Below are 26,580 nucleotides of genomic sequence, written 5' to 3'. Positions count from 1 at the left end.
ATTTATATATGCATGTATGTGGAGCCAGTCTGAGTGAGCATGCTACCTATATCTATAGTTCTCTATAATTATATATATATATATTTTGTAATATATATATAGATAATATATACAGATATATATTATATATCTGTATATAGATATATATGCAGATAGATATCTATATATCTGTAGATATATATCTCTGTATGTATATCTGTATATTATATATCTGTATATAGATAATATATGTACTATATGCTTTCATAATCTATTGTATATAAATATTTTATACATATATATGCATGTTAAATTATATGGAAAACAAATGTAAAAAGTACATGTAATATATGAATGCATATATATATACATGCATGCATATATTTATTATATACAGGGAAGAGATGTCTAAATTATAAATAAAATATATGTAGAAATACAACAATTAGATATTTTATTTATGATAATACTATAATAGACAAAAGGATGAATGTGTAGTTATATATATGGGGGTTAGGGAGATACTTATATCTATAGTGTGTATATATATACAGAGTTTATAATATAATATATATATATTTAACATATATATTAATAAATTATATAATATAGTATATATAAAAATTGTATACACATCTATACATATGTATGCATACATCTATATATTTATATACCTCTCCATGTATAGATGTATTTGTAGACACACATATATGTATTATAATACTATAGTATTGCCATTTATAGTTACGTATTATAATACCGTAGCATTATGATGTATAAAAGTGCATCTCATGCACACACACACACACACACGTGCACATAACTCTGCTGTGCCCCATGCAGGCGGCAGCAGCACGTCGGGCGCAGGACACCAACAAGTAATTACATAGGTGTGCACATTTGTATAGTTACAGGTGCATGAGCAAGTGCTGTGCACCTGTGTACGTGTGTGCAAACACGCCTGGCTGGCGGCTCTGTCCCCATACTCACAGTCAGCAATTGAGGGAAGCGATGCCGGGCTGTACTCGTGCATATCTGGGCCAGAAATCACAGGTTCTGCCCCTGGGAGACCCCCGGGCACCTGAGGCACTGGCGGGACCCCAGCTGTGGCTGGGCAGCCAGAACCACAGGGTTTTACCCCACGCACTGGGAACACGGTGACCAGCATCTGCGATGGAAAAATAAATTGTCCCTAACGCCCTTCTGCTGATGCAGCGCCTTTGAGTGATGCAAAGTTAATGGAAACTCCAAATGCCAGATTTTGTGTTTAATCCTTGCCTAATCCCCTCTCCTCGACAGTCCCCATGCAAACCTCACAGCACTTTTGGGGTGGCTCAGGGGCCTGGTGGCAGTGGGGACAGTGTGGGTACAGGGTTTGACAGCAGAACGAGCCTCAGCAGCTCCCCATACACCAGTCTAAAAACTTCGGGTTTGCAGCAAGCAAAATGTCCTCAGTGCCCGGGAATGCAAAGCACAGGGGGACTGGGGGCACGCGATGTGACACGACCACGGTATGGCCACAGGGAGACTTGAAAGCTGCACCTCCAGCACCTCCTTTTTTTTTTTTTTTCCCCCTTTTTATTTCGGGTTCTCGTTATAAATATTAACAAATCTGACCAAAAGTACACAGATAATGCTGAAATACAAAATTCCTTTAGGATGCAGGTAAGGACAATTTCTGCAGCCTTCACATTGTAGCAAAACATCGGTATCAAACATTTCACAAGGCTGGCGTGACGACCACCGCTCTGCATGCAGCTGGGATGCACGGACAGTCCGCTTAGAAAAGGCTTCAGTGCAAAGTGATGAACCCCCATGTCCTGCTCCCCCGCAGCCATAAGCCAGTTTCACAGCGACATGCGCTTGAACCCGTCGCTTACTGCTGACAACTTTGCAGGCAGGTGCTCCCACACCCCCAGGGGCTCAGCACCCCAAAATCAGCTCCCGGGCATCGCGGTGCTGGAGCAGCGGCAGATCACCCGGAGCATCCTCGTGGACACGCTGCTGGCATTCAAATAAAATCCATGCATATCTGTAGAACGCATTACAAATATTAAGTTATTAAAAAAGACCCTATGAACATTTTTTCCCCCCCATATCAAACAAGGTGTAACACTGTCGGAACTTGGAAAAGTAAACAGAGGTCTGATTGCTTTCCAAAAGTTGTCAACACCCACGCGCACACGCACACACAGATACACGGCTCAGAAGCTGTAGGTAAGAGATTGAGACCGAACGGAACAGCAGCTCTTCCGAAGGAGTCGCAGTTTAAAGGCTTCAGAAATTTCTGGCAAGGTGCAGCATTTCGCAGAAAGTTTTCACCCATCGGTGCCTCGTTGGGTTTTGCACGAGAGCCGGCAGGGCGGGATGTGGAGGACAGCTCAGACCTGGTGCCCTACACAGTTCAGGCCTGGTATTCCTGTGCCGTATGCAGGAATTTGGGCCAGACCATGCATGCTGCAGCAAATTGTGTGAGCTGGCGGCTGTGCCTGAGCTGAGCACCCCCAGGAACAGGCTCGGCTTGTAGCACACAGACAGCTTGTGGTGGTAACTGCCTGGCTCCTATGCAATGGCATGCACTGGGAAAGGAGATAAAGGGGAAAGTGAGAAAAATCCAGCCTAAAAGCCAGCTTTCCTGGAAAAGCAGCAGGGCTGAAACTCCCGGGAAGCGGCACGTGGGGAGAGGAGCAGCTGGCACAGCCCGGGGCTGCCCTACTCGGCATTGTTGTTTTATTCCCTGCTTTCACTCCCCATGCCGGCTCCCAGGGAGGTGGCCGGGGCTGGAGCTGCCCCTGGGGGTTTGTGGGGGGCTGCAGAGCTGCTCAGCCCCTCAGCCTGCCGGCTGACTCACACGGGTGATCGGAGGGGACAAGCACATTTCTGGAAGAGAAGCAAACAGTCTTCCTAGGTTATCAGAGAACACAATCATTCCGACGGAGGAGCTTTAAATGCATAAAAGACTGTTTAGGCCCAAACCACAGAGACTGACAAACCACCAGAAATATGGCACAATCGCCTGGATAAAATAGTTCCATGTTTTAGTGACGCCTTTTGCTCATATTAGATACACAAACGAAGACTGATGCATTCATTTTTGCCACTGAATTGCAAGGCAGCAGGAAGGTAAGTCAGTACAGCGACGAGTTAGGAGAGGAGTCAGAACTGTAGTGCATGCAGGTGTGTGTTGAGTGTGTGTGTGTGTGTGTGTGTGTGTGTGTGTGTGTGCATGCACATGTGTGTGCATGCATTTGCATGCTCATGAGCATGTGTGTGTGCGTGTAAGGGTGCTGAGAGGCATTCTGGAAAAGCCTTAGGGGCCGGGACCCGCTGAGCACAGCGAGGGGCCTCTGCCTTGCTCCCTTGGAAGCGTGTCCCCGCGGCACGGTGCGGGATGTCCCCTCTCCCTTGCAGCAGTGCCTCGGTCCCCTCCACCCGATGCCGTGGAGGCGAGCAGTCCGCGGGGCACTCAGTCGCTGAGGACGGCCCCTGGCAGCTCGTTCGTTAGTGTGTGCCAGCGCTCGATTTTCTTGTCCTTGTTTTTCAGGCAGTCGAACCAGTGCTTCAGCCTCTCGCCTTTGGCATTAATTCCCAGCACGACTCCACCTTGGGAGAGACAGAGAGGAGAGGTGGGTGGGCACCAGCCTGCGAGGCACACCAGGACACACTGGGACACACCAGGACACGCCGGCCATCCCACCCCGCAGGGAGAACTGGGGAGTGAAAAAGGCAGCCAGGGCAGGGGGGCAATGCCGCTTAGCCGAGATCGCAGGGACACGCCCAGCGTTTCTGGATGCCCAGCTCACCTATGAAGTCATTCGATTTCCCGATGTCGTAGTCCCACACGGTGACTTCCAAGGTTTTTTTGGCCAGGTCGCCGTGCTTTATCTCATAGCAGAACTCCTGTGGGGAGAGCAGGCGCCTTCAGGCTGAGCCCACACAGGGCCCAGCGCCGGCAGTGCCATTCCCCGCGGGGAGCTCGACTCCCTCTCCTCCTGCAGTGGCTGGGGTGTTTTATTTTCTCTTTTAAGTCACAGCACTGAGAAAAGCCCCTCAGGTGAGAACCATGAGCAGCAAAAACCCACCTCATTGAATTCGGGGTTCAGTGTTTTCTTCTTCACTGCCGTCTTGTGCTTCGACTTCTTGTCCTCGTCCGGTTTCAAGTAGCTGCAAGGAAACCATTCGAGGCAGTCAGCACACAGCCGCTGGGCAGTGTGAGGATTTTCCGCCGTTTTTGTGTCCCAGGTCCCTTCCCACGTTGGCACTCTCCATATCTTGCTCGTAATTCAAAAATTAGGGCTTGCAGCAAGAAACATCACTTGTCTGTCTGCTCTGCTTGTAGCCCTGCAGGTATGATCACTGCCTGCCATACATGTGAGGCAGCTTCCAAAACAACCACGAAAAACAAAGGGAATTCTGTTGTTTCAGGAACCGAGCTTTTCCGATGAGCATTCAAAAAAGAAAGGGTGGATTTTTATACAAACGTCTCCACTCCTAAACAGCAATTGAGTAGGAAGCTGAAAGCATTCTGCTGATAAACTTCATTACTGGCCTCCCACATACCAGGCACGTTTCATCGCAGTCACTCTGTCTCAACAAATGCCATCCCTAAAAGTACTGAATTTGCGATCAGAGCACTGGGGACAGGGACGAGGGATGGGTGCAGGTTGCCAGCCCTTCCTACCATATCCCTCTCCACTTAGCAGAGTGCAGATGTGAAAAATGATGTTTCCTCCCCCAAAAAGAGCTGTGGCCATGCTCCTGCCTCTGGGCACAAAGCAGCACCTCCCCTGGCACCCCAGCACACGGGGGTCACCAACGTCCCTGCCCCACAGGGTGAGGCTGGCTCGCAGCAGCCCACACCATCCATTTTTTGGATTTTTTATTCATAACAGTGCCTGTATTTTTCAAAAGGAAGACAGCCCCATCATTTACATCGCAAAGCATTGGCAGGACCTGCAAATGTGCCCCCAGCCCCATTAACCAGCCCCTGGAGCCACCAGAGCTATGGGGTGCGATTAAAGTGCTGCCTGACCTAATTAGGCACGCGCTGTAATTACAGCCTTTACAAAGCATGGCAGTGACCTGGTGGGTGCGGGAAGGGGGGGACAGGACGGTGCAAGGCACATCAAAACCATCAGGGACCGGGTGCTGCTCGTCGCGGGGCGGCCACGGGGCAGGCTTACACCTTTGGTACTTTGCATCGTTGTAAAATAATTGCTGGGGAATAACACGCTCACAAGCTGCTACCGTGACGCCCTCGTCTGCATCTCTTAATGAGAAGGATTAATTAACTGCGGGGAGAGGTGAGGTGGGCCGGTGCGGCACGTCACTCACGTTTTGACGTAGGGGTCGGAGTAGCCGTTGGCGTCCATGGCGGCCAGGTGGGCGCAGCGGATGATGCCCACCAGCAGGCCCTGCTTCTGCGAGCTGTACTTGAGGGAGATGAGGATCCGGCCACGCTCCTCCAGCGACTTGTCCTCTGTTTTATCTATCTGGGGGGGGAACACAGCCAGTCCGGGGCTGCTCCAGTGCCGGACGCCCACCATGAGGCCTGCTGGCCTGCACCTCGCTGGCATTGAGCATGGCTCATACACCGAGATTAAAAGCAGCCCAAATGCTGCCTGCTGGCACCTTTCAGGTGTCACACTGCCTCCCTCCCCGCCAACTCACCGGCAGCTGCTTCTCCAGGCAGATGCTGAAGTTTTTGGTCTGGTTGGGCTTCAGTTTCTTCAGCGGGATCCGCGTCTCCCCGATGAACTCGTTGTGGCGGAACTTGTCCTCGTCACACACTGAGATCCTGAAAGGAGCATGGGGCAGCGTGAGCGGGGCTGTGTGGGGGTTCCTTTTCCCCTGATTTTTTTTTTTCCTGTAACAGCTTCCCTTCCTTTCACTGCCTGTTCTTCCTCTCTGTCAGACACTCTTGTTGTCGCCCATTTCTCACCTTTCCCAACAGGGCCTCGCCTTGCTGGGTCTTGATAAACCCAGGAACAATTCATGAGGGAGTAAAAGTAGTTACAGATGAATAAATAGTGCCCTGCGATCCCATGTCAGTGGAATGAATTGCACACCATGGCTCTGACCGTGGGTGGGTTTTCCATGGATGGCTGGTTTCTCTGTGAGTGGTTTCTCCATGGGTGGTTTATCTGCATGTGGTTTATCTGTGGGTGGTTTCTCCACGGCAGTTTGACCACCAGGGAAGAAGGAGGCAGCGAGGAGCCGCACGGACGGCGTAGCTGAGCTGCACAAGGAACACCAAGTTGGGGGAGCAGGCGGAGGGAGAGGGTTTGGGGAGAAAACCCCAAGAGGGGCCATGGGAGTGCTGCTCTCCAGAAATGGCTGCAGCGTTACTATAGATACCCGCAAAGAAAAACACCCCACTGCAACAGCAAAATCCTCAAGGAGAATCTGAAATGCAGGCAACATATTTCTTAGTTCCCTTCCTCCTCTCTCTGTTCTCCTTCTCTCCTCTGCTGCTTGTGCACCTGGGGGAGCAGTGCCCGGTGTGGATTTTACCTCTTGAGAACCAGAGCAACAAGATGCCCCACCCTGCACCTTGTCTGGACGCACCCCAAAAGCACTTCGAGGTGTTAGATGTGCTCGGTCCATCTGACAGCCCCCCCCAGCCCTATAGCTGCCTGGCTGCAGTCCCTCCGCTCTGCTGGTGCGGTATTTGTCACTGGCGGGCCAGTGGTGCATTGGCCCCGTAAGTCAGTGCAGAGGCGTGAGTCAGATCGGCACACAGCTCCGGCCCCAGACCTGCCTTTGGAAACAGGCGTAATGCAATTACACCGGCTTGAATTTTATTACGAGGAATCAATGTGATGGAATTTTTATGCCTTGGGTTAGAAAATCAGCTCCATGACAAACAGTGAGCACACGTCTCCGGCAGCCACCCTCGCTCCCCGTTAGGAGCTCTGTACCGCAAGCATCACCCCCCTCCCGCCTCTCTCTTCATTAAACCCGGTCCCTCGTGCCCTGCTGTCGATCTGACAGCTTCCAGCGAGGGCTCCTGACCGCCGGGCTAAGGCCGTGAAACCACCGCAGCAGAGAGCCGGGGAGCGCACGAGCGATCGCCTCTCACCCAACTTCTCCTCCCACTCCTCCCGGCCCTGACTCACTGCAGCTCCAGCCACCCCGCAGCTGACTCACGGCTGCTGCCTGCACAGGAGCTCCTCCGGCCTTTTTTCCCTTGTGGGAAGGGGAGAATGGGGTCAGCGAGGAATTTAGCCGGGGCCTCGTACCCTTTCCCTGAACATGCACGGACGTAACGGGCATCGGATGCTGAAGATGCAACGCCCGCCTCTGAGCTCCCCATGGTCCCTATAGCAACTTGGGAGGCTCTCAATGCGGGAGCATGATGCCCTAAGCACAGGCAATGCCTGGAAAGAGAGAAAATGGCAAGAGGCAGCATCTGGGGTCCAGCAAGGCTTCAGTGTGGGGCTCCAACCAAAACGCCTCTGCGTCTGAGCGCAGGAACCACGGAGCAGTCAGACGCTGGCCCGAGGCCGCCCGCAGTTCTGCAGCAGAGCTCGTCCAGGGCTCGTGGTGTAATGCAGTCTGGGACCCCAAATCTCCGTGTATCTGCAGTGTGCCTATTAGACCTGATCAAATACTATTTTCTGAATAATATATTTAATGAGTCATGATGTTTGTCAAACACATGATTAAACAAAGAATTCCTGGCATTCGCAGGCACGATGAATATCATATGAATAATGCATCGCTCCGCCAATATATCTGGATATGAATAATCGTATCCAGTCTCCGGCCAGCTCCGGTATTTATTACGAATACAATCTATTTATTGCCTATTACACGGACAATTTAAATGTAGGCGGCTGCATTCTGCCCACTTCAATTTCCCCTGCCCTGCAGTGCTGGTGGGGGGCTCCGGTGCTGCTCGGGCTCGGGCTAGACTCAAGGATGGTTTGCTTGATGAATGGATGAGACCTTTCAAGATCCTCCCACCTGCTGCATCTCCTGAAGTCTGAAGGATGGGGAGGGCTGAGGGGGCTGGTTCATTAACAAAATCCTGCTTGCCAGTCCCTCGGACATCCCACATGTCCCGTCTGCCCCATGGGGACAAAAGACAGCACCTGGGGGCATGGCTGGGGCTGGGGTCAGGGGCAGGAGCAGCCCAGGTGGGCAGGGAGGCCATGGGGACCCTTCAACATCTCCCCAGGAGCCGGGAGGAGAAGGCTGGTGGTGGCTTTGATCTGTTATTTTTACAGAGACTCTGTGGTCAGGGCACAGGCGGGCAGGTATCCATGTGAGGAGCTGCGACATGTCCCTTCCACCCGTCTGAAAGGAAGGAAATCCAAGCATGGAACTGAAATAAAAGCTGAGTTCTCTGCTTTGTGGCTCAGTTGTAAGAAGCCTCATCTCATCTATGCCTGCCTCAGGATAAAGAAACTCTTCTCTGCCGATGCCTTCTGCCGTAAGGAAGGAGGAAAGGAAATAGGAGGCTGGGGAATTGCTCTTAAGCAAAATGAAGAGCACTTGAGTTTTAGGCGCTGGCTCCCCCATGCAAGGGAAAGGAATGGAGCCACGGGCCCCAGGAGATGGTGAGATCGGGGGAACTCCATGAGCCGTAGGCAAGGGAACGTGTCCCCACGTATGGAAATGTTGCCAAAGCTGGGAAGGGATGAGGAAAAACATCTCGTTTGAACATTTACACACCCATCTACTTCAGTTCTGTGGAGCCATTTCCAGGCAAGGCGAAGGCCCCGAGCCCCAGCCTCACAGCCACCCCACATCACCAACTCCTCTGCTTTTTTGCTCACACAAAAACCTTCCCAGGGCGGCAGCGGGGCCACCCGAGCCTCAGAGCATCCAGCCTGGGTCTGCCAGGAAACCTCCCTGCACAGAGGCAGCGCGAGGCCAGCAAGGCAGAGGCCAGCAGCCCCAGGGGACAGCAAAGCACTGGGCACGGTGGGGGACAGGCAGGTGCAGCACCCTGAAGGTGTGTGTCGGGGCTTTTGCTCCCTGCTGCGTTTCACCAAAAGTCTCCCTGAAAACTGATTTCCACACCTGAGAGGCTGCAAATTTCAAAGCCTGCAGTGAAAAAAATAAAAAATACCCACCGCTAATAATAATAAAAAACCAGAGGCTTTCCAGCCCGTCAGGCCTGCAGCACTTTCAGCATGACTAATATTTTCCATGTGAAATAACAACCCGTGGCACTTGGTTCCTCATCTGCAGGCACGCTGCAGGCAACAGGTGGGATCTGCCCGTGCCCCCCGAGCTCTTTTTTTTTTTCCCCTGAGGGGAAAATGCTAAACTCTGCCTTCAGATCAAGAGGGTTAGGTGCCAGCCATGGGTCCCTACCGCAGGGTCTTGCGGATCATGTCCTCGTCGGTGATGCCGTAGTAGGTGAGCGTCTCGTTCCAGGTGGGGTTCAGCGTGTTGCGCAGCGTCTTGGTTCGTAGTTTATTCGCCTGGAAGAGCAAAGGAGGAGCGTGGTGAGCGGGACCCCGACCCCTGGGCTGTGGCCGTGGGTGCCCCAAATCCCCCTTCCCGCAGCGGGGCAGCAGCGTGGCACAGCACTTGCTGGCTCATTTGCAAAGCAATCCAGCTCCGCATCCCCCTCCCTGGAAACAAGCAGCGAAACGGGAACCTTGGCAGAGACAGCGAGAGAGCGGGGATTTCATTTATACAGCAGGAGCGAGAGAGGAGGAAAAAAAATAAAAATCTTTTTTCAGGTTCATTAAAAAATACCAATTTGCTGTTCTGGCTGGTTATTTGCATTCCTGCTTCCAGCACAGCTCCTGACTCTGGCTGACTCAAAATAAAAACTCAAAATAACTTCCTGGACGTGTGTTTTGTTAGCGGGGTAACGCCTCACGGTACTGCAGCTTCGCAGCTGCTGGGGCCGGATCCTGACCCCTCGCCCTATGGCCAGAGGGGGGGTGTCCCTGTGAGGGCCCCCCCCCTGCAGCCACCCCTGCCCTCAGGCACTGTTACCTGTGGCCACGTCTCCCCCCAGCAGCAATGTTTATCAGTGCATTTGCAGAAACTGGAAATGACAGATAATATCACTGATGAAAGCTCTCCTGGCTCTCCTGCTTCCAGTGGAACTCAAAATGTGGTTAAAAACTCCCTCTACCGCCCTGAACGTTATGAATTAATTCAGCTGAACTGTAACAAGTAAACATACCTCCCCCCAAAAGGTCTTTCCTTTAGTGTAAAATAAGAACACAATTAATATTCATAACACATACATTTAGCATTTAAATTCCACATCCCCATCAGTTACACCGCGCTCTCACTACACATCAATATCTTTAATTACTCTTCTCTCCAGCAAGCGCTGAGCTTAAGTAGATGGAAATATTTCCCGTACGATTTATACCCTGCTTTATTAGGATCTGAGGGGTTTTAAATGCAAAAGGAGAAGGAAAACCAAACCACCAAACTAAACTAGAGCTGGTTTCTCTCCACGCTCGGGGCTGTCCCAGGACCTCATGAGCCCGATGCCTGCACCCAGTGCTGCTGGGCAGGGGCTGCAGGGAGGCATCGCTGCCCCCAGGAGACCCGCGGTCCCTCTGGGATGCTCCAGCAGCCCCTCAGGGCACTGCTGCTCACCAGGGAACCATCATCAGGTTCCCAAGGGAAATTCCTGGGAAGGGAGAGGGAAGTGAAAGGCGTCTCACCTTGCTGGCTCCGGGAAGCAAGTGCAATTTGACGTAGGGGTCGGCCAAACCATTATGGTCCATCGGCTTCAGGCCCTGGAGAGGGAAGAGCAGCAGGAGTCAGAGCAGCAGCGGCATCGGCGCTGCCCTGGGAGGCAGAGCCGCCCGCAGGGTGCTCTCACTGAGCCCAGCCTCTGATGCCCATTTCCATGGGGCATCTCCAGGCCGTGGAGCCATCGCGTGGTGCCCCGGGAGCAGGGAGGGAGGAGAGCAGGATAGGTGCCGGACCCAGGCTGTGTGGCAAAAGCAGAGCACGCCCAGGGCTCCCCTGCGGCGTGTCACATTGGCCACCGCACACCTCCGCTGCCAGAGCAGCTGACTCTGACACCCTGCTCGCAATTAATTTGGGGATTAGGGAAATCAGCGCAGTGATCTTCATGGCTTAAAATTACAGGGTTTTGTCATTTAATAATCACTTACGAGCAAACACACACCTCTGCTGTTGTGCTCTTCCCCTGCAGCGCTCCCCAGGGCGCGAAGGCACTGTCCTCCAGCTCAGTGGTACGGCACTGCTGGTGGCACGACCGCGGTCGGAGCCTGGTGCCCACGGGTGCTGGAGCACGGCCACCAGGAAGCCCTCACGGTGCCCCTCACTGATGGGTTTTTACCCAACCCCACCGCTCTCACGGGACGACATGGATCGTGTTTGCTCTGGAGCTCCGGGCGGAGGGGATGAGGTTGCTCTGCCCTGTGGCCTCTGAACAGCCACAGGGCTGGAAATGCCCAGGGGCCATGCCCCAAACCAGCACAAAGCCGTAACAATGTGTACAGAAACAAACTCCACAGGGAAGGGAAGCAACACAAGGGCACGACACACAGAGCCTCATTTTTACTGGTCCTCAGTGGAAACCACAGCGGTCCCACCACAAACAGCCCTAGGCTGCTCCAGCCCAGCTGTGGGAGCCCTTCAGGGGCTGTTCCCCAGTGCCTGAGGGCACACCTTGGCCGGCAGCACAGCAAGAGAGACATCTGGGCACAGAAACCAGGCTGGGGGATGCTCACGGGTTGCCAGGCGCCTAGTGCAGAGTGTCTGGTGCCTGGGATCGAGGTGCATTTGTACAGCTGCTGCTGGAGTGGCCATGTGCAATGGAGGCACAATGATGGAGACCAGGTTTGGGGCAAATTGGAGGGGCAGATGATGGGGTAAATCACTTGGCATATGGGATAACACACTCAGCTGCACGCCGGCAGCCCTGGCTGGCCAGGTTTGCACAGCCCAGGACCTTGGGACCAGCTGCCGACCCCGGGCAGGGCTCTGCATCCACGCTGCCCTGGGGCCAGGCGGCCAAAGAGGCCCAGCGAAGAGGATTTGGCTCCTCCACCAGAGCCAGAAGGATTAAAAATATCAGCAGCAAATGTAGGCTAAATGGCTCTGTTTCAACAGCATTGCAGCTCAGGTCACCTCCCTGGTCCAGACAAAGGGGAACGAGGCAAACACGGAGGATGGGAGGCAGGTGCCAACTGCGGCTCTGCGGACGTCCACAGCACACGAGGACAGCCCTGGCTTCTGGGTACCCAAGGGAATGGGATCACCAGTTGCTCATAGCAGAGGGAAGTGAATCCTGCCCACAGGCTCCTGCGGCGGAGCTGCCCCACCTGCCCGGATGCTGCGTGGAAAACGAAGCCATAAGCAAGCGAGCAAATTCCCATGAAAATGGATGGAGGGAGACAGGCAGCTCTGTAATTCACCCATCAAATCAGCTCAATTAAATTACCTTCTGAGGAGGCTATTTAAGGCTTTTTTAACAGATGTGCTACAGAGGATGGGGTGACAGGAGCCTGGAAAATGGCTCCTAATGCTACGTCTGGCTCCCTCCCACGTCACTCTGCGTGGGTTCGGCACCGGCGGGATGTAACGTGATGGCTCTGCCCCCCAGGGACACATGGGTGACAGCGCCATTGCCCCCTCTGCTTGGAGGGACCTAAATCTCCTCTGAGAGAGCTGAAAGGCTGAGGCAGGGTGGCCAAGGGCTCCCCAAGCCCCGTGCTGGGGACAAAGTAACCCACCGGCTCCACCAGCACGGCCCTGTGCCGATCAGCCCTCCCTGGGGCACCGATGCTGTGCACGCCTTTCCCCTTCTTCTCCCCAGCTCCGAAATCCCCTCCGCAATCCCGAAATCTCTGCTGCGATCCCGTGGGGACCGACAGCCCCGCCGCTGCCAGCTGCACTCTGTGCCACTGACATTTAGCTAATCAATAGGATTTAATTACGAGGCGGGCTAATCGGGCTGCCTATTAACGCCACGCTGGAGGCACGCAGAAATCGCAGGAGGAGGCTTCGTGCCAGCAGCATCCCCCCGTGGCCGGCAAGCTGCTGCTGCCCAAACCCAGCCCCGGTGCCTCTTCCCAGGCCAGGGGTGCTGCGTGTCCCTGCTTTGCAGGGGCCGTGTTGGCCCTCGCAGATGAGCACGTCAAGAAATCACAGCCAAAGGCTCCCCAGAGCGTGCTCAAAACAAAGGAGTTGTGTTTGGAGGAGCTTGAGGCCTGCCGGAGAAAAGGGGGTGACATCGATGTCCCTGCTGGGGCCAGGAGCTGCAGCTGTGGCTGCCGGCTCCTGCGGCTCGGAGCTGGGAATGTCCCCGCAGTGATAAATATGGATGAGCAAATTCATAAGTCGTGTGCCGTGCAGACCTCCAGCGCTCAGCTGCGGGTTCGTGGGGCGCATCCAGGCGCTCGGCAGGGTGGAAGCTCCCGGGTATCCTCCAGGAGCCCCCCGCTGCAGGTGGTGGGCCTGGCACGGTCACAGGGCAGTGCCATTGTGTCACCATGGCTTTGCCCAGCGTTGTCTGAGGATCACCTGTGACTCCTTCCTCCCAAAAGCAGGAGCCCAACGGAGCTATGGGACAGCACAGGAGTGTCTGCGCTGCCCCACGCCCCTGTAGACCCTGCAGGGATCGGTGCAGCACGCTGGGCTTGGTTGAGCTGAGCAGAAAATGATACCCGAATGGCCATGTGCTGTGCCAGGGTACAGCCCGTGGCACCTCGTGTTATCCAGGTCCTTCTCCATCCCGTTTCGGGAGGGCGGAGCTCTGTGCTATTAGGGAAACTGAGGCACAAAGTGCCCCAGCAGGGCAGCCCCCTGGAAGCCCTGACCTGCAAACCGAGCAGTTGGTGGCTGCAGAGCAGAAAATCGGTGTTGGACCAAGACGGATCAGATTTAACCGAGGAGGGAGGTTATCCAGAGGAGAAAGAAAAAGCCTTCTAAGGCGGCCGACGCCGTGCAGCCCCGCGGGACCCGCACGTCCCGGCACTGCCCCGCTGCCCGCGGCGCTGCCCGGCCACCACGGCCCCACTGCAGCGCCTGGCGCCTGCGCAGCCACAGCCAGCTCCCACCGCCGGCAGCCGGGGTCCTGGCCCTTACCTTTCTGTAGTCAAGTTTTGGCAGCTTTCCCCAGGCGAGAGATGAAATGAGAGCGAGCAGATGGCAATGTAAATAAAAGAGAAAAATGGGAGAATGAGAGCAGAATGGAAATGAACAGGACTGCAACGCTTGAATGTCAGAGCGGCGGGGGGGGGGCTGTCCCACCTGCGGGCAGGGCCTAGGGCTGTATTTAGGTGGGGGGGGGTGGTCAGCTGCTGCTATTCCCTTACAGCCCCACTCCAGGGCATGGTTGGACCAGGGATCTCCTTCCTCAGCCCTGCCTTCACTCTCGCTGCTGTCAGAGCCTCCTCCTCCTCGTGGGGCTCCTTCCTCCCCATCTTCCTCCCGCTGCAAACCCGAGCAGAAAAACCCTGCTTGGCTCTGCTCCCAGGCACGACGAGGAAAACCCAACCCAAGGCTGCCCACCGGCTGCGTGCAGCCAGAGCTGAGCTATGGTGCCCCTGGTCCTGCTCCCGACGGATGCGCACACCCAGCACCTAGCACCCAGCACCCAGAGGGGCTCTGCTCTGGGGTGGGGGCTGCAGGTAATCCAGTTGTCCTTGAGCATCCTCAGAAGGGAAACGGTCCCCTGGGGGTCGCCTGCAACCCCCCCAGCCCTTCCCAAGGCTGCAGGGCCAGGGGTCTCCCTCCAGGCCCCCTGGGCTGGGTCAAGCAGGGAGGAGCTGAGCAGCACCCTGAAGCCATGTGCCCAAAGGCAGAGTCAGGGCCTCCGCTGTCTGTTTCTGCTCCAAAACGTGCAAAAAAGAAAAAAAGCCCAACAAAACAACAACAACAAAAAACCCTAATTGCTTCAATCATGCAGACGGCAAAGGAGCTGAGGCAGAGCACTTTGTGGCAGTGATTAGCGGCATTTAAAAGAGCCATTTATAAACTGACAGCCGGTCACAGCGTCAAGTAAATAACAACATCGGGTTGGGTGCTCTGCTGAAAGCCATAAATAGCTGCAGCCGGCTCGGCACGGGGACGGGGACGGGGATGGGGACGGGGACGGGCAAACAGCTCCATCCCATGGGACTGGGGCTGGAGATGGTGTGGGCATGGGGCTGGAGAAGCGGCTGGGGGCGGCAGAGCCCCGGCTGAGCCCCCGTGACCCTCTGCTTTCGGCAGGGCTCCGGCGTCCCCGTATCGCCCTGTGGGGCTGGTCAGCTCCACGTACCTTGGCTTTGTTGATGGTGCAGTGCAGAGCGTTGTTCTCCTGGTCGTAGAGCAAGCTGAAATCCAGCGTCCCCAGCGCGGCTGCAAGAGACACAAGAGGTTGTGAACCAGAGGGACCAGCACCGCTGGCTCCTCGACCTGTAACACAAAGGGAGTGGATGAAGATGTGATGGAAACGCAAAGCATCCTCTGAGCAAGCCCTAGAATGAAGCAGTGGGGCTGGCATGTCCTGCAAGACTTCGTCCTGGGGGGCTCCTGTGGGGCTCCCCATCCCCAGGGCTCCTCTCCAGGGGGAGCCGGGCAGCGTGGCACATCCCGCACCTCCTGCGGCGCTGCTGGCATGCCCGCCGTGTGTATTTGCACGCTGACACCTTTGAACAAATGAGCCACCAGTGGGACCCATTCCCAGCTCCGGTTTGGCTGCAAACTGTAAATTAAGCCCGGTGAGAATGGAAATACTTTTACGGGTAAGATGAAAAACATCAACAGCCTTCAGCCAGAGCGGCGTTCCCTCATGGCATCAGCAACCCAGCTGCGGCCGCGGCGGTGCTTGGGGCCGAGGGGAAGGGGCGGGAGGGCAGCGCAGAGCAGGAGCCTCAGCAGCAGAAGTAAATTGGGTTTGAGAAATTCTTTCCCTCTGGACTGAGCAAGTCGCACCAAGGCAAAGCAACAGAAAAGCCTTAAAAAGGCACACTTTCCTAAAATGTGCTCGAACCTTCACCAAGGCCCCCCCAGAGCCAATCCCCACGTGGACTGGCATCTCCCCCAGCATGGCATCTCCCCCGGCATGGCCTCACCGGCCAGCAGCCTTCAGCCCCCCCAGGGGCTCCAGCCTGTGCTTTGTTGTGCCCACCTCCCCCTACTGGGTCCTCCTGAGCATCCTGCGCTGCCTCCCGGGCACCCGCGCCTCCCCACGGCGCACACAGAGCCAGAGCAGCCAAAAAACCCAACACCACACAATCTAAAACCCCAAACAATTTTGCTCAACATCAAGGCAGGGTTTGCTGCCCGGGAGGTAAGCTGGACAAACTCCATGGCAGGACATCAGGGGCCTGATTTCCAGCAGCGGTGCCGAGGGGGGCGGCGGACGTGCAGGGGACCAAAACCTCCATGTGGTGATTTCACGGTGATCTTCCAGCCCAAACAAGCGCTTGCCTGCTAGCAAACAAAAACCGCTGCTCCAGAGCAAATATTTTGTCTTCAAAGCAAAGAAGAAAAATATTAAAAGTGAGGTTTGTGCCAGAATAACGTGCCCCCCTTGCTCTCGAGTCATTTCATGGCGCGTTAGCTGCTGGCTCAGGTAAACCATGAACCAGTGGGGTTCACCTGCCAGGCTTGGGGAGATGGAAGCGATGCAGGGTGAGGCCAAATCTGCAACACCTCGTGTGTCACCCCTGGGCTGGGCCCAAGGGGCACCTGCTGAGCAGTCGTCACCCAAAATGTGCTGCGATCAAGGCTCCAAACTGCCCGTGGGGCTGGCAGCGCGGGTGGGGAGGTGGAAGCCGTGCATGGCTGCGTGCAAGCACCAGCGGCACCGGTCCCATGGCTTGTGGAAAAGTCATCAAAACTTGATAAAGCCGGGATTTTGCTCATGGAAGATGAACCCTCTGCTCTCACAGGCTCTCCATCCTCACCTGCCCTTTAGCCAGCTGCTGCCCGCCAGCCACAGAAGGGGGCCGCGGCTTAGCCGGCTGGATTTGGCAGTTTATAAAACAAATTAAAAGCTTGGCGTGGAAACAGGGTTTGGCCAGGAAATGCCGGCAGAGCCTCCTGTCCCCTTGGCGCGGCAACCTGCCCCAGGGCGCAGCGAGCCCGGCCCCAGCAGGATGGGCGGCACGGGCAGGGGTGCATGGCCCCTGCACAGCTCTCCCCCAGCCTGGGGAGGGTCCTGCTCCCCGCAGGGATATGTGCTGTCAATGGTGAGCTCCCCAAGAAGGGGTCCGCCTTCGTCAGAGGGACGCAAAAACATCATCGGCATGTGTTGCACTAATTGCTTAAAAGCGCGGCCGTATGGAAGTGACAAAAGGGATCAGGGTGACGTGGGGGACTTGGCAGCCGAGGCGTTGCAGCAGGAGCCTGGAGCCGGCGGGGGCTGCAGGATGCGGCCCCGCAGGGGCACGGGCATGGGCACAGCCACGGCTGAGCTGCAAGGTGAGAGCCTGCAAAGCTCGTGGGATCCCACCGGGTGGTGAGCAGGGGGCCAAGGCTGGTGCTCAAGCTGTGAGCATCCCTGGGGTCACACCGAGCCTCTGGGCAGCAGGATTGGGCCCAGAGCCGCCGGGTGCAGCGGCCACGCAGCCGGCTTTGAACAAAGCCCTCGCAGCGGAGATGGAAGTAGATTGTGCTGTTAATTAGGGGAGTGAGTGCCTAAAAAAGAAAAGGGCAGCAATTAGACGAGAAGCGCTGTTACCAGACATATTTAACTCTACTGGGCTATTCTGAATGCTGCCCTCTAATCACACAGACTGCAAATAAAAAAATATAAATAAATGCCTTTGTCAGGCATTACAAAGGCAGCTTAGCGCCCTCCAGGCAGCAGGCAGGATGTATCATTATTATTGCGATTATTCTGCTCCAATGATAAAATAACCATTAGGAGACGTGAACTCATTAGCAGGGTCTGATCCTCCTTCTCGGCCGCGGATCAGGAGAGATTGATGGGAAGGTGCCAGCCCGGGGCCGGCACTCAGCGCAGGCTCTGCAAAGAAAAATAAATCTGACTCGTGCAGGAACGCGGCCTCTTTCCCCACCGACCTTTGGGCATTTTGATTAATTCAGCGGGCCGCGAAATTATCAGCGGCCAGACCGTGTGGCTCCGGGCTCGGCTGTGGCACACGTCTGGAGCCCGGGGGGCAGCACGGGGTCCTGGCCCGGCACGGGGTCCTGCGCCCCCAGGGGACGGTCCCCGTGGTTTATAGCTGATATCTGCCATCAGCGCCCAGGCTGATGGGGAGCCCCAAGTAGCTTCTATTTATACCTGTGGGGATAAATCTGGGTGCTGCTCCCTAGCAGGTCCCTGGCCATGTGGGCAAGGTGCCCTCGTCCAGCGGCAGATCCGGCCCCTCGCTGGCTGGGGACACGCGAGGGGGAAGAGTTCCTCTGCCCGAGAGATGCTGGAGATGGCAAAGAGGCACCAGTGCTTGCAGAGCAGCCCCAGAAACTTCAGCAAAGCCCGGCAGCGATCGCTTGTGAAGGTGTTTCACCTTCCAAACTTGGGGAAGCTTCTGCAACACGACTGCTGTTGGAAAGCCCAGCAAGGCTAGGCGCTGGGAGAAAGCAAGGTGCGCGCTAAAAACTGCTCTAGAACTAATTAAAAAGGAGTCCAAAAGCCTTAAGTCCCTCTGCTTATCAGCATTGCTGCTCCCAAGATAATCTGCTCATGGATTTTGTGCCAGGGAGATCAGAGTGGAGCAGTAAAGAGACTGCTGGGGATTGTCTGGATTAGTGCTCCCTTAGAGAAAGCACAGGTTCAGTAACCTTCAGACCGAGTGTTTTTTAATGCACTATAAAAGATAGGTCCCCGTTCTTCCATTGCTTTAATTTTCCTCTGCAATGGAGATAATTTTAAAGGTCCTGAAAGGCAGCAAGTAATTCTGTGCACTTACAGCCCCACGTGAAATGTCAGTAAATGACTCCTCACGAGGAACAGAAATAATTTTTGCCATTTCCAAGCCGGGCAGCTGCCTCAGCAGGCACGTGCGAGGAGCGACTGACTCCCTGCACCACAGGGAACGAGGCTCCGACAGCCCCTGGGTTAACTCCTGGAAACAGCCCTGGGAACGACCCTGAGCTGCTCCGTGACAAAGCGACAAAGTATTTGGGACATGTCCCGAGGGCAGCACGCTGTCCCAGGACACAGACACTGGGCAGGATGCCCTGGTCCTGCACAAAAGCCCAGCAGGGACCAGATCCAGCGCCCAGGCAGGAGGCCTCCCCACCCGGGGAGCTCCGGGGATGGCACAGGTTTGTGGTTGAATGCAACAGGAACAGGAGTGAGGAACGAGCACAACTCTTCCTTCTCGCAACTGCTCCCTGCCTTGCCGTGGGTTTTTTTTACTTAAAATCTATGACAATTAATATTTCTTCGTTTCCCAGACACAGTGCCAGCCCCTGGCAAGCTCCAGAGCAGGGAGCTGCTTCTCCACGAGGCTGGTTGATGGATGCTCATCAGCTCTTCTGTCTTCTCCAGGAGGAGTGTTCAGAGGAACACTTATCTGCTCAGAACAGTTCAGAGATGCAATTATGTTTTACAGCACTAAATGGTCCCTGATGTCAGCAGCAATTAGACTTTCAGCAATTTCAATTTAGAGATGGCCTTCAAATCTCTCCCTCTCTCTCCCTTTAATGAAATACGGTATTGCAATTAACAACCCCCCGAAATTGCCTTCAGTGTTAAATACAAAGATGAAAGATCCGGGAAGCCCTTGGGCACGGGGCACCGGGGAAGGGAGGAGGGTGGCAGGGCAGGTTTGTCCCCAGCTCCCCGGGGATGACGCCCGGGGTCCGGCACCGCCCGGCACCTGCGCACGCGCCGTTGGCTCCGGCAGAGCCACGCTCCAGGCTCTGCCGCCATCGGCGGTTTGTTTAGTTTCCCGAGCAAAAAATACTTCTTTTGGCCTTATCTGGATTGAAAAGACGATTCAAAGGTTATAAATAGCAGTGGCAGCATATGCTAAGGAGCTGTGTTTCAGAAGTAAATATCCTCATCCTCCCGGCGCACGCTTCCCCTCCATCTCCCCTTCTTCCTCCTGCTGCCTGGCCACGAGCACCGCCAGGCGACTCGGAAATTCAGTGCCCCGCCAGACCTTTGGTCCTCTTTACGTCTGTAAGCAGCCAGTAATTAATAACTGCCTTACGACTTTGCCTGCCTCATCATCATCTTTGCTCAAAATAAGAGTCTTCCTAAATAACTTTGGTGGTGTTGCTTCCAGCCGGCATCACGAGCCGTGAGCTCACGTCCAGAGACCTGGGCTTTGTGCTGCTGCAGCCCCGTGAGCCAGCTGCTCCGGTGGGCAACGCGCTGCTCCACGGCCGGGTCTGTCCGTGCCTGAGCACCCCGGAGCTCCTCCAGCCAGCCCAGCTCCACAGCAGCAGCCCTGCCCTCCGGCTGCCTCCCCGTCCTGAAACCCAAAGCCCGGCACGTCCAGAGGAGGGAACGAATCCCAGCCACGGCCTCACTCAGCAGCTGAGGTGGGCAGAGCGCTTCTTCGAGGGCTTGTGCATCCAGCGTCAGCCCCGAGCAGAACAGTCCTTGCAGCTCTCCCTTGGAAGAGCCACATTTCCACACCCTGCACAGCCTCCAGAGCCCTTCAGGCGAGCTGTGGCACTACCCAGGCGCTGCCACAGGGAATGCGCAGCCGCTGGAGGGGCCGTGGCTTGCTCGGAACCGGGGAGCCGGGAGGCGAGGAGCCGCTGCCCAGCTCCTGGCAGGTGGCACATTGCCACCTAGCTGGCATTTCCTGATTTTCCTTCCGAACCGAGTTCCCTTGCCAGCACGCTGCCGGACGGCGTGGAAATCAGCCCTGGAGGCTCGTGGCCCTCAGGGGACAGGCCAAAAGGCAGAGGGAGGGTGGTGGCCACGGCTGGGAGCTGCAGGCTGCTCGGCTGGGACCTACAGGCTGCTTGTAGGGCCCACGCTGCTTTTCCTTTAAGCCTCCCCCAGTACCATGCAGAGCCCCGGGGTGCCCCAAATGTCTGCTCCCTACCCCAGAGCCGACAACCCGATCCCCTGCATCAGGTGCCAAAGAAACACACGCATGTGTGCGTGCACACACGCACGGCCCCGCTGCCTGAGGATGCCAAGAGTGGGGTTGGGCTGTGCCGGTGGCCATCAGCGTGGCTGGTGGGGATGAAGGACTGCAGCGCAGGAACCCAGCCCCGCATCCAAGCCCGCAGCCCTGCAGGGTGCTGGAGGACAGGGGGCTGGTGGCTCTGCTCCATCCCCAGCCCCTGCAGTGCTGCAGGGTTGAGCCACACGGCCACGGTGCTGCTGGGCACCCAGGAACACCAGGCTGGAGAGGTAATGCTGGGCAGGAACAAATTTAGGGGAAAACCAGACAAACGCTGCATCTCCCCAGCCAGAGGCGGCCCAAATCCTCCCAGCTGGTGCAGGAGCACCATCGCTTCTGTGCCAGGGGAGGGAAACCCGCAGGCAGGGGGGACAAACGGGAAGGAGCCGACCTCCTCCCATGGGCCATATCATGACAAAATCCTGCACCTCTGCGGGGCTGCGCTGGGAGCATCCCAGCCCGGCTGCACCAAAGCAGGGGCCAAGGCGGAGACACGAGCACCCAAGGCACCCAGGCAGGCAGCTCGCCCCGCTCCGCACCGCGGTGCTACCCGGGCACTGCAGCGGGTGGCCGATGGGTGCTGCCCCCAGCTCTAGCACCGCTGTCCCCAAGCCCTCAGTCAGCCCTTACGTCCCCAAGCCACCATCCAGGCAGGGATGTGCAGGTGACTAATGCAGCAGCCCTGAATCACCCGCTGGGGATATGCTGAAAGACTCCCCAGCTTAGGTGGTGCCTCTGGTCGGGCTGCACAAATCCCCACCCAGCTCCCTGACCGTGAAACGGGGCCAGCAAGCCCTCGTCTGGCTTCGCGGCGTGGCTGCTAACCACATAGGACGGACAGGCTCCATCCCACATATCTGCACCCCGACAGAGGCTGGGGCCACCCCACGCTGTCCCCCGGCCGGGAGCCCGGCCGTCCCCACCGCACCCCTGGCACTGCTGCGCCTCTGCCAGGGGAAAACCCAGCACATCTGGCCGAGGAGCGGCGGCGGCGTGGCCGACACCTGTTACACTGCAAGAAACGCTCCTCCCAGCGCCAAGTGGGAGGACGAACGCCCTCCAGCACCCAGCCCCCAGCCCCGCAGCTCCCGGCCTCGCCGGGGCACAGACGGCAGCGCCCTTGGGTGCTGGTGAAGGTGCCGTGCCCTGCGGCCCTGAGCGCATCAGCTCCCGCGCACGCCTCTGCCCCTGCAGCCCAGCTGCTCCCGTGTCTAGTGCCGGGATGAGCAAAGGCGATCTGATAATTAGAGCAGCAAATAACCCAAATCCGGTTAAAGTCGCTGCTAACTGCCTGGCTGGGACAAACAGGGCTTAGCGGGGATGCTCCCCCTGGGCGCGCAGCGGCTCTGCTCTCCTCCTCTTCCTCCTCCAAGGGGAGCGTGACCCCAGCACGGGGTGGGAGCGAGGCAGCACCCATGGGGGTGGCACCCGGAGCATCCCCTGGCCATGAGCAGCAGGCAGCGCAGGGCAGGGCATGGTGGTGGCCGTGCCACCTCGCAGCGAGGGGGGCGCCCAGCCCCGCTGGCAGCCTCCCAGCAGCCAGGAGCGATGCCCAGGCAGGGCTGGGACATTTGGCACAGGGAAAGCCACCGCCTGCCCGGCGCGGGGCCATAAACAGCTCGGCTTGGTGGGAGCTCAGCCCACCCCTTCCCCGGGGACGGGCACACAGCAGCGCTCAGCAGCGCTGCCTGCCTTCCTCGTTGCCTCCAGGCTGCAAACTTTGTGCTCAGCCCCCGGCAGGATCTGGCCCCTATGGACTGGGCTGAGCGGAGACCTTGATTTTTATCTGACCCGGGGGGAAGCGATGCTATCCCAGCCGCTGCGGCTGGCAGAGCCAGACAGCAGCTGCTCTGCAGCCTGCAAGCTCCACCGAGCCGGGTGGGAAGGACGTTTTGGGTGGGGAGGGGTTAAACCGAACTGCAAACACCTGCATCTGCCAGAGCCTGCTCGGAAGCCCCCCGGTCCCTCTGGTGGAGGCTCTGCCTGCGGCTGGGGGACAAGGAACGGCAGCCGGAGTTTGCAGAGGGCGAGGGCAGATATTTCCCGGCGGGTGCCATTGCGACCGGAGCGCCCAAGCTCGAGCTGGGCGATGCGAGCGCGTTATCGCCAGCTCATCAGCCGGGCGGCTGCACCACCCAGCCGGATGGAGCGAAGGCTCCGAGCCCAGCCGGCAGCCACCAGGGACCAGGAGCCGAGCAGGGACGAGGCAGGGAAGCGCCTCACCCGCATCGGCAAACGCGGCAACTGGTGGCTCTTGGGAGACTTCCCCAGTTTGGGTTCAGCGCCCAGTTTGGCTGCGGCAGGGATGCTCCCGGGGCCACCCCTCCCTGGGGGTAGCACCACGGTGACAGCAGAGGGTTTGTCACTGCTGCAGTGCAATGCCAGGGACGGGCAGCGTGGCCAGGGAAAGGGCGCATGGTGCGGGCAGCAAGACAAGCAACCAGACCCCAAACCCCCCAGCCACCCTCGGCACACAAACTCCCGCAGAAACTTGGCAACTCACTGCAGTCGTCAGATTCGTAGCCCTCGGGGTCCACCGCCTCCTCGGGTGGGGGGCACTTGGCCGGCTGCTGGGCGGGTGTCGTGCCATACGCCCCGAAAAGCTGGTCCACGTCCTCGTCCTCCTCGCGGGGCGCCTCGGCGGGGCTGACGGAGGGCTGGCTGACGGCCGGGCGCAGGGCCCCGCTGCGGCCCACGGCGGCGGGGAGCCCGCGAGGGAAGCGGGGGAAGTAGTCGGAGATCTGTTTGATGGGTTTGATGGGGCCGGGGCAGACGTCAATAGCCATGTGCTCCTGGATACTTATGGTCATTTTCTCTCCTTTTCGGAGTGTCATGCATGCGGCTGTCGGCGCCCAGCGTCCCCGGAGGGAGCCGCGACGGTCCTGGCGGGGGGCAGGAGGCAGGCGGCGGGGAGGCTCGGCCGGGCACCCTACGTGGGTCTCGCGCCCTCAGCCTCAGCCGCCGCACGCATGCTGCTGCCGCCCGCTCGCGCAGCCCTGATCCTGCCAGCGCTGCCTGCGAGCGAGTGAGCGAGACGGAGCGGCGGCGGGGAGGCAGGGGGTGGGCTCTCGGGTGATGTCACCAGCTAGCAACAAAGCGGCACCAGCAGCAGAGGAATGAGGGCTGTGGCCAGCCTCGGCCCCTTCCCCGGCTTGGCCCCCGAGGCCAAGGCACAAGCGGGGAGCAGCCAGACCCTCACCGCTTCTCCCGCCGGCTCCTCGTTACAGCTCGGTGCCCCCGGGCCCCTCGGAGGAGGAAGGTCACCGTGCGGCCCCGGTGCTGCGGGTTGGGGAGCGGAGCTGCCCTGGGGACCGCGTTGTCCCCGTGCCCCCCGGCCATGCCGTGGTGGTGCTGTGCAGCACGCTGAGCACGCAGCCCAGTTTTGTGTCCTGCGGCCATCACCAGCCGGGGCCGCGGCAGCGTGTGGCACTCGCTCATGGCACGCTGGGTATGATCTCTCCAAACCGGCTTTCAGCTGCTGGCGTGGAGCAAGGCAGCAGGCAAAGCATCACGGAGCAGCAAGCAATGGGCTGGGGCTACAACACTCCCCAAAGAGAGATAGGGACAGGGACAGGCTGCCTGGTGAGTCCAGCAGCAGGGAAACGGGACCCCTGTGGCATGCACAGGGAGGCGTCTCCAAATGGGGCTTCCACTTGACCTCCCCCTGGGCTCAGACCAATACCTCTGTGCTCCCATGCGATGGGAGGAGTGGATTTTTCAGCCAGGACTGCCAAAAGGAGCACCACAGCGAGAACACGGTGCAAGATGCTGAGCACAGCCTCACCCTGTGTGTTGTGGGCAGCTCCAGCACCACATCCTGCTGCTGGCTTGGGGCCGCTGGCGAGATGCTGGACACGCCGTGTACCTCGGCCACGTCGAGCCAACCTGACAGCACACAGAGCCCACACCAAGACAGGCAGAACTGCAGTTCCTGCAGCCTGGCATGCTGATGTCTCAAACATAACACTCCACTCATTGGAGAGATTCCCCCAAAACCAGCGAAATGACGCACAACCTCTTTGTCTAATGAAAAATTCAGTTTTTCATTCAGATTTTGGTAAATGTTAATGAACTCCCCTGACTCATAACACACTGACACTAGGCAAACTAACCCAATTTATTTCTCGCCGGGAAGCAAACATTTCTCTCCTGAAACATCCAAACTTGTCATCGCTCTGTACCTAGACACGATGCCCACAGATGCTCTAATGACCCGCAGGCTTGGCCTCTACTCCATCCCTCTGCGTGTTTTCAATTTCAGGGCAGCCCCTGCCCGTCACGTGGAGGTGAGCTGTGCTGCTCTGTGCAGCCAGCCCCAAGCAAGGTCCCGAGATGTTGAGCCCCCTTCCCATGTCCCAGGACTCCGAGAGTTTCAGTGTGGATGGAAGTGGAGATGGAAGCAGCCACGGGGCTGGTGGCACGGCGAGGCCCGGCTTCGGGCGCCGCATCCAGGCCGCGGCAAGGGCTCGGGCAGAACGAAGCAGAAACCGGGCCTGGTGCCCAGAAAATAACAGCAATTCCCTCTTAAGGAAAGGGCAAATAAATAAATAAATAAAATCGAGTTACGTGCGAGAGCCTAATGTCGTTACTGCCGTTACACCAGCGTCATTACTTCAAATGCTTCCTCAAAGAGCTCGAGGCCCAGGGAGGCGAGGATCAGGACACGGGTCAGGGAGCCGAGGCTGTGGGGTTGAGGCGAGCCCCTGAGCTCTGCCTCCTGCAGCACTGTGACAGGGACCAGGCCCCAGCAGCACCCAGGGGAGACACACACAGCCCTGCAGGGCCTGATACACGTGGGGATCAGAGCCAGGGAGAGGGAAAGGCAAGGCCAAGGCAGCAAACCTCCCTGGGAAGGCCCCAGGGAAGCCCTGTCCCCAGACTGGAGAGATGGAAAGAAACAAAAACAAGACTAATAACCCAGGCGGGAATTTCTGGTCGCCGACTGATCCCAAGACTACCGAAAGCAGCTGGAGCCTTTCCTTAGCTTTTAATGAGTCCCCACCTCTCAAGCCAAAGCAGCTGGCTTTTGACAACCTGTCCTTCCCTACCTTGTTGTGCTGCCTGATGCCTCCTCCCAGCCCCCGGGCTGACCCGGTGGGGCTCCCCTGGCCACAGGCAGGTGAAGGGACAAAAATAGCCTTGAGCTGAGAGACAAAGGCAGGACTCCTCATTGCAAAGCCTGTTTCCAGGTAAAGCCTTTAATTCCCACCATCTGTCTAATGCCCTGGAATGTGACTTGGTTTGATCCCACGCCCTGCCGGGGTGATGCGGCGCTGTGGTGCTCTGCATGTGGCCTTCATCTCCCTGAGCAGGGCAAGTGCTGGCACCCTCGCCAGCCCCTGCAGGAGGTGTGATGGATTAAACGCCGCAGGGCTGCTCTCAGGGATGCCCCAACCCGGGAGGAAGGATGGATCCTTCAGAGAAAGCGAGATGGGCAGGAGCCATTGCCACAGCTCCAGCCCAGGCTCAGAAAAGGGACAGCTTAGACTCAATTTCAATGCTGTCCTGCACAGGGGGCATGTGCAGAGGCTTACACACATCCCAACGTCACCCCATGCCCCAGGCAGAGCTGTGCTGCAGCCCA

General features: G+C 57.2%; 1 protein-coding gene across 2 annotated transcripts; it reads right to left on the bottom strand.

Moving 5' to 3' along the window:
• Window positions 1-3,002: 3,002 nt before the first annotated feature.
• Window positions 3,003-25,618, bottom strand: DOC2B (double C2 domain beta). Of its 2 annotated transcripts, XM_040532394.1 has the most exons (10): window positions 23,500-25,618; window positions 15,209-15,288; window positions 14,032-14,055; window positions 10,632-10,706; window positions 9,307-9,416; window positions 5,650-5,776; window positions 5,314-5,471; window positions 4,062-4,143; window positions 3,783-3,879; window positions 3,003-3,582 (listed from the first exon to the last, which is right to left on the bottom strand). In XM_040532394.1, the coding sequence occupies exons 1-10, from the start codon at window positions 23,828-23,830 to the stop codon at window positions 3,446-3,448; spliced, it is 1,221 nt and encodes a 406-aa protein (XP_040388328.1). In that variant the 5' UTR covers window positions 23,831-25,618; the 3' UTR covers window positions 3,003-3,445. The 2 variants fall into 2 exon arrangements, with proteins under 2 accessions (XP_040388328.1, XP_040388329.1); XM_040532395.1 differs by lacking the exon at window positions 14,032-14,055 and having other exon boundaries at window positions 23,500-25,616.
• Between the last annotated feature and the right edge of the window lie 962 nt (window positions 25,619-26,580).

The sequence above is a fragment of the Cygnus olor genome, chromosome 20 (genome assembly GCF_009769625.2).
Source record: "Cygnus olor isolate bCygOlo1 chromosome 20, bCygOlo1.pri.v2, whole genome shotgun sequence".
NCBI lineage: Eukaryota > Metazoa > Chordata > Aves > Anseriformes > Anatidae > Cygnus > Cygnus olor.
The sequence above is the reverse complement of the archived record's forward strand: the minus strand, read 5'-3'. Positions and strand labels throughout refer to the sequence as shown.

Excerpts from the sequence above, each read along its gene's own strand:
- DOC2B (XM_040532394.1), bottom strand. The coding sequence starts at position 23,830 with ATGACACTCCGAAAAGGAGAGAAAATGACCATAAGTATCCAGGAGCAC. Across the intron at positions 3,880-4,061 it reads TGAACCCCGAATTCAATGAG|GAGTTCTGCTATGAGATAAA; the intron begins GTGGGTTTTTGC and ends CTCTCCCCACAG. Across the intron at positions 3,583-3,782 it reads GAAATCGAATGACTTCATAG|GTGGAGTCGTGCTGGGAATT; the intron begins GTGAGCTGGGCA and ends GTCTCTCCCAAG.